The sequence below is a fragment of the Lineus longissimus genome, chromosome 9 (assembly GCF_910592395.1).
Source record: "Lineus longissimus chromosome 9, tnLinLong1.2, whole genome shotgun sequence".
NCBI lineage: Eukaryota > Metazoa > Nemertea > Pilidiophora > Heteronemertea > Lineidae > Lineus > Lineus longissimus.
Window position 1 is genome coordinate 18,260,452 of NC_088316.1, and position 14,767 is coordinate 18,275,218.

A 14,767-nucleotide genomic window follows, 5' to 3' on the forward strand; every position below is an offset into this window, starting at 1 on the left:
GCAACATTGACAGTGGAACATGTCAGTTGACTAACAGTTACGCTTAGAAGTGGGTAGTTGTAAAACAAGAAACACAGAAACGAAACAGAAACACAGAAACACAGAAACGAAACGCAGAAACCAGTCTTGTGGCGAATTCTGGTCTGCAGACTCCATCTTGTTGCCATGGTTGTGGCCGCGAACGCGGGTGTAACTAAAACTGGTATTCAGTCGGAATGGAAGGAGGAATGCTCATTTCCCAATACCCCTTTTAGCCTCATCAACGTGTGCGCAGATTGGCAGCATCCGGCCTTGATCGTGCCAATACACTACATGTATGTACTACACGGCGTAAATAAAAAATAGTCCTTCGAATAGCGAGTCCTGTTCTTTTGTTCATTCCATGGCCTGTGCACGACACTAGGCTGAACTTCCCTACTGCAACCTCATTAACATAAACAGATATTTAAAGGGACTATTTAAAGGCAGCAGCTGGGCAGGCAAGATTGAGTTACTCCAAGTCCAAGTCTAGTGCCCGCCCCCCCCCCCAATTTACTCTATTCTAGTCGCCAAAATTGGTCTCTCACGTCTCACATAACGTCGAAATGATTCACCCATGTACTGGTACCGTACCTTGCATTTAGTGCTGCATCAGACGGGATTTGTAGGATGATCCTGGTACTTCATGTAAATTGAACACTACAAGGCAAGATGTTGCACTGCACCTTCATTTAAAATAACATGCTGTAGGAATCGAATCGAACCTACCAAGGTACTACACCACCACCTCAAAAGACTTCACCCATATCGTGCCGCCCCCTCCCCCCCCCTCCCCCAAGTTGCTCCATGTATCCCCTCAACAACTCTATTGCATTCCGGCTGACCTCAACCCACCAACCTCAGATTTTACTTTTAAACGACAATAACAACGGATTGGGCAAGGAAAGTATCGGCGTGCCGCTTGATTCCAACTTTTATGAAAACCCGTTTGATTTTCGTTTCTGCGTTTCGTTTCTGCGTTTCTGTGTTTCTGTTTCGTTTCTGTGTTTCTTGTTTTACAACTACCCCTTAGAAGTTCTGTGCTCCATGCATGAGTCAGAAGAGAAAGAGGTAATTCTGGAGAAAACTTAAAGTAAAATCCACCATCATCCTCACACTGGGTGATAGAATAACACATTATGTTCATATAAGGTTAAGAAGAGGATGATGCTTCTTCACTCCAAGCAGGTGACAGGTTATTACATGGTGTTCATCAACTTCAAATGGATAGCATAACATCCGAGATGAATGGTATGCCAAAGGACAATATGCCATCATTGCTGTTCATGACCCCTAAGTGGATGGTATGCCATCATATCGTGTTCATGGGGCCTGAATGAAATTTAAGCCATCACATAAAGTTCATTTAGCTCCAAAGAAATGGAGAGTCATAGCACCATTTTTATCAACTCCATAATCAGAGGCAATCTAATCATTGTTATCAACTCCATTCAGCTTTTGACATATTCTCAGTCGAAGAAGCAGGAAAAGACTGAATCGACAATAACGTCAGAACACACAAAAAAAACCCTAAGGAATCTAATAAATTGACAAGAAATTTTCCTTCAAAAAAGATAGTAGTTAAGAGCCACCACAGATCTGATCAAACAAAATGCAGAGAGTAGTAGAAGGGTCACTATAGACCTGATCATAAATAGGTCAAGAGTAGTAGAAGGGTCACTACAGACCTGATCATATATAGGTCAAGAGTAGTAGAAGGGTCACTATAGACCTGATCACATATATAGGTCAAGAGTAGTAGAAGGGCCACTATAGACCTGATCACATATATAGGTCAACAGTAGTAGAAGGGCCACTAAAGACCTGATCACTTATATAGGTCAACAGTAGTAGAAGGGCCACTATGGACCTGATCAACAGTAGTAGAAGGGCCAGTATTGACCTGTCATACAAAGGGTCAACAGTAGTAGAATGGCCATTACAGACTTGATCGTAATAAAAGCGGTTTGATTTCAGTTACCTTACTATTTTTAAAAGCAGAAAAAGAAAAAATCTTCAGTTGTCTATCTTACGCAGAGGAAGAGTAAAGCTTGTGATTTATGCAGAAACAATTGACAATGTGTTCAATTTTCTGGATACTACTTACAATGACAATACTGTAGGAATATGTCATCATTCCAATCAAAAGAGTCAGCAAAACTAACTTTGCGATAAAGTTATACGCCCCAAACTGTAGCTTTGTCATAAATTCTGAGTAAATGTGAGGTCGATAGAAGGCCATACTCTGCAGATCTATTCTACCAAATAGTCCCCAGTATAGTGTCTGCAATACTTCAAATATGCTGAAAGAATAGGAATGAGGATACACACATGAATTTTCATGGAAAAAGCTATTTTGATACTAAATTTCCCACGCACCACAATTTGTATTTAAAGCCCCACTGCTTTGGATCTTCACAAAATGGTAGAAGCAGAATCTAAGAACCAGGAACAAAGGAACTTCGATGTAAACTTGCACTTGGGACAAAAAGATGATGTACTAATTGGAGAAGTGTCCTGGTTGCAGAGGTCAAATCAAATACAAGCGATTAACCGAAACCAGTGTCCATAATAGAAAAAGGTCTCCAGGAGATAGTGCAAAATTAGTTTCTGAGGTTTACCAAATGATTGGTTCCTGTAGTACAGCCATGTAAGGCTGAGATTCAAGACAGTGAGGCTTTAAAACATGCATAACTTTAAAACATGCAATATTTGTAACATTCTAAATCAGTCGATCATGCATTCCAGGTAAAATATATGCATTCTCCTCATGTGGATTAAACTTGAATTCACACTAAGGAGAAAAACCAAATATATGAAAATCGCCCACATGTATCCAAAATTCAAAACAGTTGAAAACTGAAATTGAAATTGCCAAATACCCAAACTTTGATTTCATGTTTCTTCCTTGTTTAAAAAAATAGGATTTTTTTGTCAGGTGACCTTCGTGAAGGTGAACTTCGTTAATGATTGTTGGCTTTTTTTAGTGTGCCCCTTCAGTTTTCAAAATTGCCTTGAAGATTGAAACCATGTTATCCCAGAGAGCTGTAGTTGACTTCACTGCCGGAACCGAATTGGTATGTGGGTGGGGGGAGGGGATCACGTCTTGATGTTATAACAATTAAGCATGTCCCTGGTGCAATAACAAAACATGCAAGTGCGAGAAAGATTGGCATGCATTGCATATCTATAGCATTTTACACAACAGGATTGTTGTTCAAAATTGGAAAATCTCAAAATTCAAGATCATTTTTCAAAGTCATAAGGAACGAAACCTGGCTTCTAAAATATCTAGTCAATCTGTCCAGCTATCTGGGATAACATTGAAGTGTTTCAGGCATTTCAGAATTGCCCTGATAACATTTAAAATCTGCACAATCCAAAGATTTGGGAAACATTTTCTTATTTGTTTGCACTGAGGCCCTTCGCTTTGTTAAAGTTTTCAAAATAACGTTTCATCTCTGGCTCCAGTGTTTGAATGAAAAAACTTGGGTTGTATACCTCAATTTATGTTTTTCATGCATTTCTTATGTTCAAACACTGACAGAGAGATAGAGCAAAAAAGCACCTTGGATGTTGTGGCATATCATGACCTGAATGAGGAAACTGCACATATAGTGTCCATACAGGGCCACATTTAGAGGTTAAGCCTGCAATCTGAGGCTGCAATCACTCCAAGGTGTTGTTAGCCACGGCTCTGAGAGGTGGGCAACCCCTCGAAGAGCCTGCTGCTAATTCTCTGGGGTAGTTTAAAGCAGGATCGCTACCAGGTATCTAAATGTTATCAAGAACAAAACCATTGCAAGCCATGAACACGTTGTATTCTACCTAAAACTACAACAAAAATAATGAATAATCAAAAACAAAATACTGCATATCGCTCGAATCAGGAATATTTTTTTTTCAACCAGAAATGCAGTATTTTTTCATGCATGTAATCCTAAGATGATGCCTCACTTAACTGAGAAAGTATTTGAAAGCCAAATGCGAAGACAAGCCTCAGTTTTGGCACTATCTTGTTGTTTTCTATCTTATTTAAGTCCAGTATAGTTAAAACCAACTTAAAGTTGCTGCCAATTTAGTGACTAACATGTTTAGAACAAACGAACCCTGCTGTTTTCTGTTTTAACTCAGGCAATTCACTGAGAAAAGTACTGATAAAAAATATCACACGCACACACATACACCCGCACACACACAAACGCACACACACATATTTCTTAGAAAAACATTCAGTACATAGGTGGCCCTATCTGAAGAAGGTTTGCAAAATCAACCAAATGTATGTGTATGTATGTATGTTTGTATGCATATACTATTTTTTTTAGGTAAAACACCTTTTAAACTTGAAACTCATTCAAAAGTTAACAATGTTAAAAAAGTCTTTTAGAAACACCTCTCTTAAATTTGCCATCTGATCTACTAATTCTGAATGCGAGGACAAGACGACTTTTTTGCCCTGGATTTTTCTGAGTACAGGCAATTGTTTCTCTTGATGGTATTAACATGTTAAATGAAGCACCTTTCAAAAATAACTACAAAATCTATACTAGATGGACAAAGACATATTCCGCTACCATAACTGAAACGTAGCAATTGGATGACATAAAACTTACTGAAATTTGTTGGTATGAGTTAGACATCATGGCAATGAGCATATTTAGCAAAACTATGATAGCAATAGCACTGTAAACTCCGAACATGAGTTTCCCCATGATCTCGGTGAATGCATGAGTGTTTGCATTTGTATGCCCAAGAGCCTCTTTTAGATCTAAACTCTCCAACTCTACAAGGCCGAATATTGCCCAATAAAGCGTTTGTATAATTTCAAATATGCTGAAAGAAAGGAAGGCATAAATGTTCAGCAGTCGGTCCAAAGGTCAGTGAAAGGGTGTGTGTTAAATGAGACACCATCCTATAATTGAAAATGACCATAAAAAGCTATTCACTGGATGACAAACAACTTACTGAAATTTGTTGGTACGAGTTAGACATCATGGCAATGAGCATATTTAGCAAAACTACAAGGGCGATATAACTGTAAACTCCAAACATGAGTTTCCCCATGATCTCGGTGAATGCATGGTCGTTCTTATTATCACGCCCTAAGGCCACTGTTATATCCAAACTGTCCAACTCTACAAGGCCAAATATTGCCCAATAAAGTGTTTGTATGATTTCAAATATGCTGAAAAATGTAGAAGGCATATTTTTAGCACTGAGCTCAAAGAGTGAGTAGCTAAGAGTGAATTAAGTGAGGCACCATAAAAATGACCACAAAATCAAAACCACTTGACGACAAAAAACTTACTGAAATTTGTTGGTAAGAGTTAGACATCATGGCAATGAGCATATTTAGCAAAACTATGATAGCAATAGCACTGTAAACACCAAACATGAGTTTCCCCATGATCTCGGTGAATGCATGATCGTTTGCATTTTCATGCCCAAGAGCCTCTTTTAAATCTAAACTCTCCAACTCAATGAGACCGAATATTGCCCAATACAGTGTTTGTATAATTTCAAACAAGCTGAAAAAAGGAGAAGGCATAATTGTTCAAAAGTGAGTCCAAAAGTAAGTTACTGGTAAGCAACTATTTCAACCCCAAGTGGTTTTAGATGTGACACAATCTGCAACTTCACAATTTTGAGAAGAAAAAAACCCCTTTCAACCCTCTCACTAAAGTTAAATATCCGATGGTGAATCACTTAGTGCCATAGAGAGGGTGTTCTTTTAGTTTTCTAGTAATGCCTAGCACAACGTAATCCAGTCATAATATTCAGTACTTCTACAGTTTGAATAGACTTTGGGTGAAAAATCACTCTGCAAAAATTGGGGAAAACAGCACGGGCAAAGAAGAGATGAAGGGGGAAGAGTCATGCCCGTCAAACTTCGTATCGAAGATAACAATTTGTTTTCATCCGATTCTCGCAGGCTTTATAGTAATGTACTGAATGGACTATCTTCAACTATGCAGATTTCTTGGGATATGCTCCTGGTTCTTTTCAGCACCGTTAGATGTCTATTTAATTTAAGATAGTCAGCTTGCTTTGTTACAACTAAGGCATTACTCAGGATGCCGTGATTGGGTGAACCTTGGCTGCAGTCACCATCTCGGCATATGCCGAGCAAGGGTTTGAAAGAGAATACCATGCCAAAATAACCACAAATGCAATAAGGCAGGAGGACAGCAAAAATAGATTCTGCAACCACAACTGAAACCTAGCCAGTGGATGACAAAAAACTTACTGAAATTCGTTGGTATGAGTTAGACATCATGGCAATGAGCATATTTAGCAAAACTACGAGGGCTATATAACTGTAAACTCCGAACATGAGTTTCCCCATGATCTCAGTAAAAGCATGAGAATTTGCATTTTCATGCCCGAGAGCCGCTTTAAGATCTAAACTCTCCAACTCTATAAGTCCGAATATTGCCCAATAAAGTGTTTGTATAATTTCAAATATGCTGAAAAAAGGAAAGGCATAATTGTTCAGCAGTCGGACCCAAAATTCATTAGCTGGAAACAAGAAGGTGCAAGTTGAAATTAGAGGTTTGGACTTGAAATTTTTTCACAAGTCCAAAATTCCCAAAAAATTTCAGAGCCAAACGTTTTTTAGGGCTGATGTTGTTTCTTAATTTTGATCCGAAAAAAAGTTTAAAAAGTTTTGGACTTAGAAATTTTTTCATAAGTTCAAAATTCTGAAAAAGTTCAGTGTCAAAAAAACTTTGGGACTGATGAGGTTTCTTCATTTTGAGCAGAAAAAAACCCCAAGTGAACAAAATATTTGGACTCACTCGCCAAAAATGTACATGGAACATATCAAAAGTACCTTTAAATGGCTCAGGAGTAGGTTTGCAAGCATGGCCAATCAAGTGTAGTAACTTCTTTCTACCCACAAGGATTTTCTAACTGTATAGTCTGAACTTGGTATAGCAAAGCCAAAACCATAAATTTTATCAAAATGTAGGGATGTTCAAATAGTAAAGGGGTTTACAATGAACCTTAGTTTGGCTTATTGGTGATTCCTATTGGTTGTATCAGGGAACATGAAATGGAGACAACTGAAACAAAGAAAGCACTTAACAAATATTACGTCAAAGAAAGTGCACTTACTTGAGAAAATACTTGTCCTTGAATTCGCAATTATTAGCGCTTTTCATGCAATTTTGATAGCGCATTTGTGCGTATGTCCAGAGTAATTGATTCATTCCACAGGCGAAGGCAAACAGCACAAGAAAATAAAACAGAGCAAACTTCATCACATCCAATGTCATTTTTCCGAGCGAGATTTGTAACGGGCCGAGGTGTGGGTTTATGGTGAAGATGAATACTAGTTTTAATGAGCTGAAAATGTTCGCCCAAGCGAAGAGGCCCTCAGAAATCAGATGTGGATCCCAAGTGTCCCAATTTCGTCTGTGAAGGAATCCAGCATATTTCCCTTGTTCTGTTTTCTCGTCGTTTCTGATCTGAAGAAAAGAAACGAAAGATACTATATGATATGGGGGTGACATGATCTACATAAAATTTGACTAACTTGACCAACTTAGAACTCCAATGTAGGTCACACTGATCTTAATCTTTGTGAACATGTAGAGATGCCTAATAGATGCCTACACATCAAATTGAAGAGTTGAAGAAGCCCAGTATTGAAAATATTCATGGGATGTATGCACAGGACACTTCATGTGACCCTCTCTTGATTGAGCTTTGTGGTCAATTTGAATATGGGCATCTCTCAAACATAAGTCCACAAAATAACATTGTTGAGAGGGAAAGGGTTAATAATAGTAATAGAAATGCCAAACCAACATAATACTCTGAAAGCTTGGGAAACTGTTTCACTGAGAATTCAAAACAAATAATTCAAAATTACTTAATTTATTTTACTCAAATCAGTTTTGAGAAATTCCAATCATAAATCTTTCATATGAATTTAAATTTCATAGAAAATAAAAAGTGCCTGAACATTGAACAGAACATTTAACAACCATTCATTAATTAAAAATAATAATCATACATTACCTTTTCAAAAGTATTTCTCATATTGAGACTTCAAGTGAACGTGCAAGAAATATTTAAAACTTTTATAGTGATATTCAAGTTCATTCGATTTATTTTCTTTTTCTTTTTGAAATGAGTTCAGCCATCCAACAATGCGTGAAGCACTATTCAAACAGGAATGTGACTTGGCAACTTATTCACAATTGCTGTACACTGTCGCAGATTGAACTGAATCTATGCATGCTATCAGGCGGCTGCTGATGTTGGTTCCCACGTTATTTTTAAATTGTGAAAGAAAGTTTAACGCAGCACAGGAAATTAGTTGGCAAGACTACACAAAGACAGAAGGCAACAAAATCATTCAAAAGCAAGGAAAATGCATAGCTGAATAGGTTAAGTAGTCATCTGTTTGCTGGAGAAATGAGAGATTTACTGGAGAAATGAGAGGTTTACTGGAGAAATGAGAGGTTTACTTGACAAAATAGTTCAGAACATAAGTAATGCTTCAAGTTTCAGCAACATGGTTCCCCACATATTCAGAAGAAGCTAGAGCAAAATTTCAAATTGAACTCTTATCTTTGTCAAATTTGCCAACTCATTTTTCCCATAATGCTCTTACATGCCAAATAGAGGGTTACGGAAGGGTTAAGGAAAACAAATGATAAGGTTGTTTCTTGTCATACCTGTAGAAAGGAGACAACCCTTAGAGTTATTGTAGCTACATACAGGCTATTTGTAGTGAAATCAAGCAGGTTCCACATGTCAAGAACATACGACTTTGCCCCCTCATACCAGAGCTGTTTTACCTCCATCCAAATAAACCCTGAAAAGATAACCAGGAACCGGCACGGTTAATCAAGAGAAGCAGTTACTGCCTGTCTGAGAGACCTGTGCTCAAGCAAGGGTATGAAGCAAGGGTAGCCGCTGTGAGCCCAGGGGTGGACCTTCGCTTGTGGCAACAAAGGACAAACAAGTTGAAATATAAAGCAGGATAACAAAAGACTAACTAGAATGAAACGATGATGGAGTTAATGGATTTAAACCCATTCAGGACTAACCAATTGGGAGCAGATTCAGTAATTTGAACAATTTGGTGTACTTTGCCAACAAAGGCAAAAAATTGAGACAGTTTCATGGCACATCTTAAAAACTTTCTAGAAATTGATGTAGCTTTCCTTTTTTAAAGTGGCTTCCAATTTGGACGCATAACTTTTTTTAGTCCTGAAGAGGTAAGAAGTTAAGAGGGATTCCGAAAATGAGGTTAATACATGTTAGTCTAGATTATCCTTAGGTGAGCAAAAATGATGACCTTCAGGATACAATTTTGATACATTTACCCCTACTGTGTGAATCCCAGCTGGTTTTAAAACCCTTGGCTCAAGGGGGCAGCAGTACAGTAAGACTCTTCTCTAGCAAAGCATCTTATTCACGAAGTAATGCTCTGGGTACCAATTTGAGTTTTCTAAGAAAAACATTTTCTGACTCTGCTCTTTGTTATTTGATGCAGTTGTACTTTTGAAATCCCCAATTTTTAGAAATATTTTTAGTGTCTCAAACGGTCATCATTTTTGCATGCAACGAAAATCAACAGGATGTGTCACTATGTCAAACTAAGAAATAATGTCAACCAATTGCAATACAATACAAGTTTGGAGTGTGAGTGTCTTGAACAGTGTATTCCCAGTGGGAAAGGTGCTTTATACAAGATTATTTCACCTTTTTGTTCATAACTTGAGTTTCAAAATATGGCATAGAGATATTGAAACTTAAACACAAAACCTGAATCTTAAAAAGTTGTCAAAAATAGCAATGAAAGGCATCTGAAATATCCTATCACACCCAGAGGATCACTCAAAATTTGCCAAAGAATAAACATCCACATTCATGATATAAATTTTCACATCCTCCAAAAACATTCAATTGGTTTTAGTGGTGAAGCAGGTACAATTCATAATTTCGAAAATGTGACATTCAAGAATTGACTTGTGAAGTTCAATGTGAGATTTTATCATACATGTACCAGTACATAAGCCATGACCAACATATGCAAATAAAGTGACATTTATTTCAAAGTTTGTGATGACACGAGCATGCATCTTTTAACAGCAAATCCTATTACGTCTTGAAGGTGACGCGAGCTTGAGTTTACCTCCATAAATGAAACAACCCTTAACGCTAAGGTGGCCAGGTACAGTGAATTGGTAATGAAATCTAGAAGGTTGACCATATCTGCTATATAGTTTTTTATGCCGTCGTTCCAAATTTGTTTGATTTCCATCCATATAAATCCTGAAAAAAGACAAGTGGTCTAATACTGCAGACATTGTTACGGTTCTGGGGGACAGGAGACAAAAAAGGACTCCATGATTGTCACTTCTTCAGCCATATACATGTATCTTCTTTGAGCATACCTATGAAATCAAATTTTCTTCAGTTTGACAACAACAGTCCTTTTTTGAATATCTTTGGGCTTCGAGAAAAGACACAAAACGTGGCATGACACAATATAATGTAACTACCGCAGGAACTTCTGCAGTAGTTATTAAAGCATAGAGCCACCAGACAATGACCTGGCCTGACTTTCGCATAGAACATGTCATGTTTCGTTAAGTTGAGAACAAGGCTGTATGTGCGTACCCATCACACCTGTGTTTCACATTTACAAGGGCAGATGGCAACATGATCAAGTACCACTGATCGGGCGTAGTCTACAATATCAATCAATAAATCACTGAAATGCACAGGAATTAATCAAGGAAGTGATTAGAACAATGTATTATTATTCATCAGGTGTCTTGTCTATTTTTGTTTGGGCGTACTTCTGTCCAATGGGCGGGGTCATGAGTGACTGTTTGTAACCTGGTGGCTGATCATTGACAAGACCAGCGGGCATACACTGCTCATAAGACTGCAAAATGAAAATGCAAAATGAAAACTGGATGAAATTTGCTTGGTTACATTACACTAATACAGAGGTGGCCCAAGAAATTTGAGAACTGGCACCACCAAACTAAGTCATGCTTCCATTGAAACAGCTCAACTTTTTCAAAATATCAGTGGAAAAAAACCCATAAAGATATAAATTCCTTACCTGCGACCCATGCTACTATCAGCCATTCTATGTATGTAGGAAATGCCCCTCGTATATCGTCAACAGAGTACATGGAGTTGTTTTGTATTTCTATTGGGAGAACATTTTTTGCAAATAGAAATGACAGAGTTCCCTTCTGAGAGGCAGCGATTAACAACACTGAAATGAAAGTGGAAAATTCGTCATTCATAGGTGTGGGATCGAAACTCTGAGCTGCCATTTCAGGCAATTTTCCTGACAATATACATGTAATTGCATCAACAGATGATATCCACTCCATACCTATCATCATCAGTGTCAAGGGCTCCTGATAGCCGCCTCTGGGCATGTAATCGAGCCCAGAATAGCATTTCCAAAAATGGTGAGACTGAACATTCAGGGGGAATTGGAACTCAACAGACCCCCATCCCTAGAGCGACCAGGGTGGTCACTTTCATACATGTGTAGAGCATTTACTCTGACTTTTCAAAAGTTGAAACTGCCCCTGTTCCTCAGCATCACTCACTGAAATCATAATACTTACACAAAAACAACATGTAGCTTGAACTGTGCGCGATGAATTTGACAAAAGGTTTCTTCAGTAGTCCACCAATTTTTGTCTTTGGTGCTATTAGGTACATGCCAGACATGGCGGGAAACGAGAACCCGAGGATGGCGGTGATCATGAATTTGGTGATGACGTGGCGTCGTCGGAATCCGGGCAGACCTTCGTACCAAAGGCCGCCAAGAAGTTGTTGACAATGTGGATGAGAGGTGAACTGAAATAACAAGGGAGGATCAATGGTTTGTGACATTTGAGGAAAGGAACTATACTGATCTAATTTTGCTTAAGGAATGGAATTCTAGTGGCTACTTTTCTTTACATTCACTCCCCAGCCCAATCCAGAAACCTTTCTAGGAAAGGACCACACACCCTGTGCCACACTTGGCCATTTCAGGCCATTTCAAAGTCCTGAATGGCCCTTGCCCAAGATCACAAGTCGAACACTCCTCTATTGTGCCACCAGGCTCCGCATGCAACCCTTATTTCTTTCAGCTAATGAGATTGACTCGGATCTCGCTCCACATAGCAATCCAACCCGGCAGATCCATAAATCATCAGCTTCCACAAGCAGAACAAACAACTTGGCGAAAAACAAGAAAAACTTTTCAATAAAATCAACAGTTGGATTGAATAGCCTCGGGTCATCAACAATTCATGATTTATGATTTCAAATCTTTGTTCTCCCACAACGCAGAAGTGGCACTCGCCTGTAACACAACCAATAATCCATAATTTTTAATGAATCATTCTGAAAAATAATCATCAGTATTAGGCCATGTGTTTAATATCTGATATTTTATCATGCAATTCTCCTAAGATGATGATCTGGTGACTGGAAATTAGAAGATTGGATCACTGAATATACAATACCATGCTTTGAAACACGCTACAGAGCAGTTAGACTTAAGTATAACTGCACCAAGCAAGGTTACCTCTGACAGTTACTTACCCGTTTCTGTTTGTACTTGATGGCTAATTTCAACCGACTGAGTCGCATGCGCTCGCCGTGTTCCTGAACAGGCCCGTCCGTATCATGATTCAGGATGGTCTGAAGTTCTTTTGACCCACGTGTTTGTTCTAACAAAGATGTAGCGAAATCCTGACACTGAACAGCTAAGCCTTCGTACTCCTCTTTGAACTCATTCTCGAGGCGACTCAGGCGTTTGAGTTCCCAACACAGTTCAAATGCCGTAAGGATCGGATCTTTGCTGGACAGAGCGATGAGAGACGGAGACGCTAAAGCACGATATGCGTTAATCCGCGAGCGAGAATGGCACAAGCTGTCATCGTTACTAGCTGCAACACAATCCTTGCAGCTGCACCGTACGTCGTGCGGTTTTGGGATTTTGTCACCGCGATCGAGCAGGATTTTTATGATTTCGTAGTTGTCCTTGTGAGCAGCGAGAATGATTGGCGTGATGTCAGGGGTGAATGAGGTCGATGGTACTCCACCAAGGTAACCCTGAAAAATTTGATAGCATTTTAGGACCGAGAATATTGGAGCTATAATGAGCTTCATAGTCAGAAGCAAGAGCTATTTTTAATGCTGAAGACAAATCTTATTACTGCTTGAAAGATCACTGAGATACTCTTGGGATAAAAAACCAGCAACAGCAAAACTGAATAGTGAAAAGCCATTAAAAGCTTAATCAAAGTCTCATAGAGTAAGTTCTTAAGTTTATCCTCTTTCCGAGCTTCAAGATCATAGGAAATTACAACAACAGTCATCTTAAATACAGAAGATTTCAAGAAAAACATATTTCATTCTGGGACTCTATTAACCCTTTGATGCCCGCTTGCCACTGCAGCAGGATGGGGAACTAAACATTCTGAATTGTGGTGTCACTGCTAATCGACAATAAACAAATAAGTGCAAAAATGTTCATGTTTTTTATATTAATAGCCAATTTAATGTGTCTTCAAAGACCTGTTGTCATCTGGAAATGTTTTGCTGGTTTGGTAAAGCTGAAAAATGTAACCAACCCGGTCTTCGACATTTTCCCAGCTGCTTTCCCCCAGGATACTCTAACTCTTTCATCTTTTGATCTCTGACCAAGCATGATCATGAAAACCCACAAAACCAATCCGTCATGAGATGCAATTGACATCACCTCTGCCACAACCTATCAGCAGCATCAAAGGAAAGCCAGGCAATTCCATTGAACACTGCGATTGAGAAGAAATGATGATGACAGAGATGAGCGGAAAAAGTGTTTTTGCAGAGGTGTGCCCAGGAGACAATTAGGAGTGTGACTTGGTCAGGATAGGTTTTTATAGATTGTCACTTCAATCTATCAAGGCTCAAGAAGAATTTGTCCATTTGTGTTCTTTGCGTTCTTATTGGACATGTTGGACTTGTACAGGGGAGATTGCTGGCTCCGACTGAGTCACACGTATCTTGATCACTGTTTCCATCCTCCGAGTAACATTCATGGCCTAGTTATTGTTCCTTCACTCACTGCAATATCCTGGCTACCAGCTTTGACCTTTGTCGTGGGCCCAGGGTTGCTAACCTATCGCTCACGTCATGTCCCCAGGCATTCCCCCGATCAGTTAGTGGTCGAGGAACCAATAACGTGCTTGCTCAAGTAATGACATTGCTTGCAACAACCCTGTCCTACGTTAGATACCATGTACATGCTCTATGGAATACTTGGTACATGCTCTATGGTAGATATTTGGTACATGTACAGCATTATGGGAAAAAGCAGGCCTGAAACCTAAAGTAAATGTGTTTTTCATGCACCTTTCCCTTAAAGGTAGACTGTAGGCAGGAGCCAGGTAGCTCAGATTAAGCTGCATCAAGTTGCCCAATAGGGGTTTCTCCCACCTGACAGTACAACTCTTCGCATTCCTACATGGAATATATTTGATGCTGATCGAATCTAACATGACTCAGTCCCCTAATTGTGCATCTTAGTCACTTGATAATGCCTCATCTGACCGCCTAGTTCCTGCCTATAGTCACCCTTTAATAAACATGCTCTATTTTGAAAAGATTGGGGTTTCGCAAACACTACTCCAAGAAAAAAGGTATAATTCATGTACGCTGGTGAGTGTAACATAAAACAAAGGTCAATGGTTTAAAATCTATACATTTTTGACCT

General features: G+C 38.9%; 1 protein-coding gene across 10 annotated transcripts in view; it reads right to left on the reverse strand.

Annotated features, from left to right (window-relative positions):
- LOC135494022 (transient receptor potential-gamma protein-like) overlaps positions 1-14,767 on the reverse strand; it is an 83,236-nt gene that overhangs the window by 20,618 nt on the left and 47,851 nt on the right. For 7 of the 10 annotated variants that reach the window (XM_064781769.1, XM_064781768.1, XM_064781767.1 and 4 more), the window contains 6 exons: positions 12,610-13,122; positions 11,640-11,874; positions 11,117-11,275; positions 10,175-10,314; positions 7,138-7,490; positions 4,635-4,854 (listed from right to left, as the gene is read on the reverse strand). In XM_064781769.1, coding sequence (XP_064637839.1) covers positions 4,635-4,854; positions 7,138-7,490; positions 10,175-10,314; positions 11,117-11,275; positions 11,640-11,874; positions 12,610-13,122 — 1,620 coding nt within the window. Of the gene's footprint in view, positions 1-4,634; positions 4,855-5,329; positions 5,550-7,137; positions 7,491-8,708; positions 8,849-10,174; positions 10,315-11,116; positions 11,276-11,639; positions 11,875-12,609; positions 13,123-14,767 lie in introns of all 10 variants that reach the window. The other 3 variants (XM_064781765.1, XM_064781766.1, XM_064781764.1) reach the window with 3 other exon arrangements.